The sequence below is a fragment of the Coccinella septempunctata genome, chromosome 5, assembly GCF_907165205.1.
Source record: "Coccinella septempunctata chromosome 5, icCocSept1.1, whole genome shotgun sequence".
Lineage (NCBI taxonomy): Eukaryota > Metazoa > Arthropoda > Insecta > Coleoptera > Coccinellidae > Coccinella > Coccinella septempunctata.
The window spans coordinates 20,405,971-20,414,292 of NC_058193.1; the positions used below are offsets into that span (position 1 = coordinate 20,405,971).

An 8,322-nucleotide genomic window follows, 5' to 3' on the forward strand; every position below is an offset into this window, starting at 1 on the left:
TACTAGAATTGCCTCTTTACAGTTTTTACGAAGCTATATAGCGATAGCTGAACCCTAGTATAGTGGTGAAAATACTGACAAAAAATTATGTAGGTACTGTAGGTAGGTAATTTAGATCTTTAATTAAATTTTTCTCTGATGAGTATTCAATCATTATGATTGAGATGCATCTTCATTGTGAACTTTGATAGGATCTGAAATATTTCGCATGCCACAATGAGCACCAAATCACAATTCAATACAACTAATGGTAAGTTTATACGTGTAGATGTTAGTCCGGGAGGCAGGGCCTTTTTTTTCAAGGAATTTCATCCCGGCTGAATTTAATACTGTAGGTTGTAGTTACATTGCAAATGACGAAACTGACCGTCAGCTGGTCAAGTCGCGGTGGGTGCGCGATTGGGAGGCGGCGGAACTTGGGAAAAAATGCAAAATTTCAAGTGATTTTATCCCGGCTGAAATTTTTTATATGTAATATTAATGTTAAATAGAAACAAAATAGTGAAGTCAGCCGATAGGCGGAGGGTGGAAAATACGTCAGTCGAGCGCGTGAACTGGGAAAAAAATTTTAAAATCAAGTTATTTCATCCCGAATGAAAACACCTCCATATGATTTCTTACATATATGGAAATATAAAAATGACCGTCAGCTGCGTGTGTAGCGGGGGAAAGACCGTCAGTCAGATCATTGAAAATTCCACGCGCCGTATAAATGCATGAGCGCGCTCATACATTTTTGCTCTGACTGACGGTCTTTCCCCCGCTAGACACGCAGCTGACGGTCATTTTTATATTTCCATATATGTAAGAAATCATATGGAGGTGTTTTCATTCGGGATGAAATCACATGACTTTCAAATTTGTTTCCCAAGTTCACGTGCTCGACTGACGCTGACTTCACTATGATGTTTCTGATTAGCATCAATATTACATAAGGAAAATTTTAGCCCTGATAAAATCACTTGAAATTTTGCAATTTTTCCCAAGTTCCGCCGTCTCCCACGCCCGCACCCACCACCCACCACACTTATTTCAAAGAAGCGCTCGTTGAATTTTTAATAGACGATTGGTTAAATGATCACATGGCATCGTGGATTGGGAATATATAAAACAGTTTTCGTAAACTATATGGAATGCCACAAATATGAAGTTGAACAAGGTAAAATTCAACGATCATCGGATCCATTGTTAACGTGTCCAGGTCACGAAGAAGCAAACACATATATGGTTTTCCATGTCTGTCACTTGAAATCTGAGGTTCATGTGACAATGCGATGTTCTGATACAGATATATTGATGATTATGTTAGGAAATATGAATTTCATCGAGAAGAACGTCCAAATCTCGATGCATGTTGGACCGGCAATAATCAGACACTCATTGATGTCACCAAATTGTTTGCATCATTGGGTCCAAGTTTGTGCTCTGTATTGCCAGGACTTTTGTATGTATGTAGATGTTATATGTGGGACAGATTTTGTATAGACAAAATATAAAGGGTGACTGGTGACAGAGTGGTGAAGTAAGGACAAACGCTCAGTAGTGGAGATAGATGACCCTAAACTGAATGAGGATTGAGAGTTTAAATATTCCCTAAAGATATTGGTTTCAGAGTTACAGGGTGATTTATAAAAATGGCTAGACGAGTGTGGATTCATGATATAATATGAAGAAAAAAGAAATGATTTTGGAATTCCGGACTTATAATGAACGATGAAAAAAATTCCTCAATTTTACTTCATAATGAGGAGTATTAAATGCCATATTTATTATCTCTAATGACTAAAAGTAGACTTTTATAGGTACATTTGTATGTTTTTCAATATACGCAGGGTGGTCCGCCAGATCGTGACCAAGAAATTTTAACCACGTATTCTACATCAGAGATAAGCCCTTAGCCAAAGATTATAGAGTAGTTCTCTATAATCTTTGCCCTTAGCTAGTTTGTCATATAAACATATGTCGAGAAATGTTTCCTCTCCGAGATACGGGGTGTTAAAATTATAGAAAAAAAAATGTTTTTCATTAATAACTTTCACACTGCTTGAAACATTTCTCTGTTTCTCGACCGTTTTGCTACAAAAGTTATACCAACATTCCTTATGTTATTCATTGCTTTATGAATGGTCTAGGTCGGACAGCACAGTCAGCAGAACTAACAAAGTATCATTGTTCTATCAACAAGTCGATAAAAGAAATTTAAGTGAACTTCTTTAGCGTGAAATCAAGCATCTTGTCGAATAGTGAACACAATTGGCCTGAATGAATAAGAATTTTGTAGGATGATAACCATTTCCAATATTGTATTAATGTACTTCAGAATAAGATGAATAAGTTTTAATGTGAACTTAATGCTTAATGCATTACTTACCTTAGAAACGAGTTATTTGTTGAATATCGATTTTGAGCATATGGTTGATGGGACATTTTTATTGGTTTTCAGGACTAGGTATAATAATGACTGGATGAAAAAATATGGGTTTCCATTGGCAATACGGTTTTGATCTAAACTCGCATCAAAATTCGGCATTTTTCAAAGAATTCTCTATAGCATTTTTCAATCAATATTACAGCATACAACAGTAATAATTCCTGGAATTTTCACTCCCCTAAAGGGCAAGCAGATGTGATCATCCTTATTGGATTCATACAAAATCTCAGATATCTCTGAAAAGCTTCAGAACATCAGTGATGTCATGATCGAAATCACATCCAAATTCGATGAGAAATCAGAAGTGACTGGATAACAGACGGAAAATTCCTTTTGTAGTTGTGTCTAAATTTTGGTGAGGTTAAGAAGGAATTTGAGGACCCTGTATGTGAGACTTTTTTAATAATTTACCCTCTGAGGGACCTATAACACTGTCTTGAAATATTGTCATGAAGCACCTCTATAGCAGCAAATAATGAAGAATTTATTGCTCATCTCTCTTCAAATTTACTCTTGCTAAATATCAGAACTTCTGAATGAAATTCTTCGAAATTTGTGAGACCATAATATATCAGAATAAAGTTATCAAATATGTACAAGCCAAAAGACAAGAAATAAAAGATTTATTATCTTCACACTGTAAGTACTAAGTCTCTATATACAAAGTTACTACATACATCAATTTTAGGACTAGATCCAGCTATACATAATGCTTTATATGGTTCTTCTTGATGGATCATTGAGTAAGTTGTCACTCCAGATGTTGGTATTTCAGCAATTATATTACCATTAAAACTCAGTTGATAAAAATATTCTGACCGACCACCAGCAAAAACTTTGTCCTGATAAATTTCTGCAACATGTATTCCCTTATCTTCAATAGGGAAAATTGTAGAATGATTTAAAGAACGGAAATGCCATAAAGATAAACGAGGTCCACCTCCACATATCTGAGAAAAATGAACAGTATAAGATGTAAAGATGACAAAATTCTCACAACTACAAGCAGTTGATTGGAAAACCATTAGATTTTCAAATAATTGGAATTACCAAAAAATCTTCATTATATCCTACTGCACCAATCCATTTACCAAGATCAGGCCTATTTATTTCATCATTCATGTATGGGTGAATTTGATTCCTTTTTTTATTTTCTCTTATATCCCAAATACATACTGATCCATCTTCACTTCCAGAGATCAGGTCATTGCCTCTACAAGAAAACAATAATAATTATGACCACAAAACAATGGTTTTCTTACTTACAGACCGCAAAGGCAATGGACATAGTCGCTATGACCAGAAAGAGTCTTCACAGGTTTTCTAGTTTCGATTTGAAAGGCATAAATATTATTATCTCCACAACCTGCCAATAGTAAGTCTCTTTCATGCAGAAAGTATAAGGAATTAACATCTGGCTTATCCAGACCACCTTTATCATTAGGTATATCAATGCTCCAAGCACAAGATACATTCTTGCTAGTTTTAATATTCTTCCACAAATATGCTTTTATTTCACCAACAGCCCCAACTATTAGATAGGTTTCTGTTGATAATAATGAATTTATTTGCATGTTTGGACAAACTTCAAATGTACATTTAGGAAATTGTTCATCTTTGGATAACTTTACATCCGGATTTATCAATTTGGATAAACTGAAATGAAAAGAAATGAATATGATCGACAAAAACTTTACTGATGATACCTACTGGAAAACCGAAATTTTTCCATATATATCCCCTGCCACAAAATAATTACCACAAGGAGAAAACGCTTGGCATAATATGGTGTTATAAAATTTTTTCAAGTGGTAATTGGTCATTGTTTATGAGAATGTTTATGAATTTGTGAAACAATTTGAGCTCCCAAACAAAATTCAAACAATTTTATGTTTATAACCTAGGCGTTTGTTTTGGGTTAGACCACAGAGTAAGTTGTTACTCTTCTTCTTCTATATACATATGTGCTTGGCTGGCCTCATCTACACAGGGCCATGTTGTGATTTTTTGACTATGGAAGGTCCATATTTTTGACAAAGATTATAGAGTTAGGTAGTCGATTAAGATACTGTATGCTCTACGTGTCTCTGATAATAAATTCATGTTAATCTGATAGTTTGTTTGGCGGGGCTGGCCGTCCAGGAGAGTTGATAATTTCGAACGAGTCAGATTTTTACACGATATGTATGACCCAAAGGAAGCTACTTTTCTAGAGACTACCAATTCGGACTCAACTCAATATTATATTTTTTCCGTTATTCTTGAATCATTAATTAGCTTCAAAATACAAAAAGGCACGCTCGAGAATAATGTACCCGTGAACGTGACGTTTTTTTTTTGCAAGTCTGGCGCTCTCCCACACATTTTCGTCACGCTCAAATTGTCAGATTAAGAGAATGTATACTTTTCAACATGTAACAACTTATATCTTAATCTGAAAAACTCGTGTATGTATAATGATCTTTCTTTACTTTTTATGACAGGCTGTCCTAGATAATTCCTGCTATACACAGGAACACAAGTCTAATTTTTTGTAGAGGTACTCTACTGGATCCATGGTATCTCCCTTATATTAATCTGACACGCTCTGGTAAATATCAAATTACACTCTTGGCTTCCCTTGAAAGGGCACATTTATATAACGCACCCGTATGACTTGATATAGGTAATAATATATGGTGAAAATAACAGTGCGCATTTCCAAATTAGCAAATAAATAAACGTTTATATTTTATTCAAATGAATTACATATTTCGAATTTATCATGTAATGTTCTATTCAAGTTGAGTAAGAACCAGACAAAATTTTCACTTAATTATTCTTCTGAACGTTAGATTGATCCTTTCACCTGAAGCTGTCTTACAAATCGGAAGGGAATGATACCAATATTTATTTGTTGGTGGATTCATCATGAGTAAACTTCCGTGTTCCAGATACATCTTGTGTTTATCTATAACTTTCTTATCTCCTGATTTTTTTCTTGATTCGGCGTGTTTGAAAATGAATGGTCTTCGCTGGCCAAGAGTAAGAGAAGCAATTGGAGTACTTGGGTCTAACTCCGCTTCATCATCCCTATGTTCCCCCATGTGGTCCATTCCATTTCTATACCTGAAAAAATTATTTGATCAAGCGGGCCACAGTCGCTGATAGTCTGGTGATGGACTCACTTATTGATCAGAACGAAATTATAATCATAACCTGTGACGGCGAGCAATAAGTTTTTCACATCTGTCAAAGGTTGTATCCAGTTCTTAGCAGGTAAACAAAGGCCAGAAAACTTGTAATGTAAGCCAGGATCACCATATGCTGATTGCTGTCTAGGAATCTGGTGCCATTTGCCGAACACTCTCACCTGAGAAGGTCATAATGAATGTGCATAAGATTTACACAGTATGCATACACGGCATACAGATATATGTATCATATATGTATGTTTTATTGACTCTTTTTTACCCTAAGTTGAACTGGCCAAAATCAACCGTTGCACGGAAAATGACCTACCAGTGAACTCTGAAAGACTTTCATTTAGAGTTCATTGTCACCTACATACAAAATTAAAAAAAAAAACAAAGTCTGAGAAACCATCGATAAAATAGTTTCTAATACGACGTCTATGGAGAGTAGAGAGAAGGAGAACGATCGCTGCTTTGAGACCACAGATTTTTTGTCCCCTAAAATATGTACCAATATGGTAGTTCATGCTTTTGCCAACAGGCGCGCTGGCCATCACGAGAGTGCGAAATTTTGATTTACACGAATCAAATTGTAGTTGGCTCGTTGGCTGAGTGAACTGTTTCCCTGGTGACAGATGATAGGAATATTATTATTTTCGATTTTTGATAAGAGAACAACATATGACCATGGTGAAATGTTGAAGCGTGCGCTAGTATAAGAGTGTTTTGGCATCGGAAAGAAAAGGAGAAGACATAAAATTTCCGACAGCATTTTTGAGAGAAAATTGGAAAAAACCTCATCTCAAGAATCGACCCCGAATCAATTTGTGTGTCAAGAGCACTTTTGCGATGAAGATATCAAAAAGATGATGGATTCATTATAAACGAAATCGAAATTGTCATCCCTCGTGAGAAGTTGACTCTTCTGAATAAGAATATCTAACCAATAAAACTACATGGTTCAGAAGAGAATATTCTTGAAGAATTTTGTTGGCATAACATAATATATGGTTTATATCGGTTCTCAGCTGAGTATTGGCAACAGAATCTACTCTAATACCTAAGTGATAAATCTGAGACTGCTACCTTTTGTTGTCTTGATGTGTACTACGCCTTACTTCGGATTTATGTAATTTTGACGATTACGGTAAACCAACTAACATAGCTGCTTTCAATAAACAATGATAAACAAAAGTAGGTACAATTTTTTTGTTCAGTGATTTCTTTTGAATTTCATTGATTTCGACTTGCATTTTATTGCATATAATTCAGAGAACTCATATTTAATATAGATTTGAAGAAAGGTATTTGAAAAATCATCAGAAAAACCACGATGACACATAACCTAAAATAAAATGAAGGCTGTTCATTTCAAATCATTGAACTAGTTCAATGTTTCAAATTGACGCTTGAATCCCCACCCCTTATCGACACCCGCTTTAATCGCAGCGACACCTATCCTACGTTTCCTGTTTTCGGGGACACATTTTTAGTACGTCGATCGTTCTCCTTCTCTCTACTCTCCATAACGACGTCTTTGATCTGGAAACCCACAAGAAACACTTCATCTAGTTATAACTGAATATTATCTATAAGCTTCTATGCTATGGGCAATAAGGTTTAGTTTAGAATATTGATCTGTTAGGTCTTTGGAAATGAAAATGGAAACTTAGGATTTTTCCCATTATCTTGTAAAAAGCATCATTATTTATGAAATTTTCCATTTCGATATGTTCCAGGTACTGTCAGCAAAGACTTAAAGACATGGGCTCTTGAAAGTTAACATGTCCTAGTGTTTTTCATTATTTTATTATATAAGGACAAGAAGAATTTTATTCGATAAGTATGGTTTCCACTCTGTGTATCATTAACTGAGAAGTGGTTATAGGTACCTATCTTTTTCTTACTCATTAAAAGAATTTTATCTGAATTTCAGAAAACGTTCTAACTCCTAATTAAAATTATAATTTAATAAAATTAACCATTCCATCCCTAAAAAAGGGTTGGTATAAAAACCCATCAATGACCCAATCATTAATCATCCTCATCAACAAAAGGTCCATTCATTTATCCATTCCTGGCCTAACCCAAAAGTTAGGATTTCCTATTCTTTTTAAACAAACTATCCCCGACTCCTAACAGAGGATGCATGACAAAAAAAAATGTATGAAAACAATCGTAATTGAGAATAATAATTAAACCGTTCGATTACTGTTCTATAAAATATGAAAAAATGAAGAAATTAATTCTTTTCTCTGTTCGTTACTTTTTACTCTCTTTGTGGAGTCAAAATTCAATCAACGTTATCAACTGTTTAATTTACAAATCTGTCCTGAACCAAAGATCTTTGTCTAAATCCTAAACGTAACCTAACCCCTTTTTAAAAGGTATGTAAATAGGTTATGTTTATGGTTTTTCTTACCTTGGTTAGTTCTCCATCGTAGTATTCAATGGACTTATTGAGATGAGTTAGTAGTTCATCAGCTAGATCTTTACTCAATAAATCGATACTGACTATGTCGAGTCCATGTTGGTTAGTGTGTCTGACTTGTTTGAGTTGCGTTTTGTCTATATTTTCAAACGCTTCTGTTAGACTCGTGGTGTGCATTTCAAAATAAATAAACAAGTCCCTAGTTGTTTAATTATTCTTTCTTGTTGCTCATTCACCCATTCGATCCACTACAAGAAACAAATTAAGCACATGCTCACGTCTCACGT

The 8,322-nt window shown here is 34.8% G+C and overlaps 2 protein-coding genes across 2 annotated transcripts; both read right to left on the reverse strand.

The window, feature by feature from the left end:
• Window positions 1-3,037: 3,037 nt before the first annotated feature.
• Window positions 3,038-4,316, reverse strand: LOC123313376 (THO complex subunit 6 homolog). The gene is made up of 4 exons (XM_044898237.1): window positions 4,142-4,316; window positions 3,698-4,087; window positions 3,482-3,644; window positions 3,038-3,381 (listed from the first exon to the last, which is right to left on the reverse strand). The coding sequence occupies exons 1-4, from the start codon at window positions 4,252-4,254 to the stop codon at window positions 3,064-3,066; spliced, it is 984 nt and encodes a 327-aa protein (XP_044754172.1). The 5' UTR covers window positions 4,255-4,316; the 3' UTR covers window positions 3,038-3,063.
• Window positions 4,317-5,189: 873 nt separating this feature from the next.
• On the reverse strand, window positions 5,190-8,322 carry LOC123313526 (DNA oxidative demethylase ALKBH2-like). The gene is made up of 3 exons (XM_044898448.1): window positions 8,027-8,322; window positions 5,599-5,783; window positions 5,190-5,539 (listed from the first exon to the last, which is right to left on the reverse strand). The coding sequence occupies exons 1-3, from the start codon at window positions 8,210-8,212 to the stop codon at window positions 5,239-5,241; spliced, it is 672 nt and encodes a 223-aa protein (XP_044754383.1). The 5' UTR covers window positions 8,213-8,322; the 3' UTR covers window positions 5,190-5,238.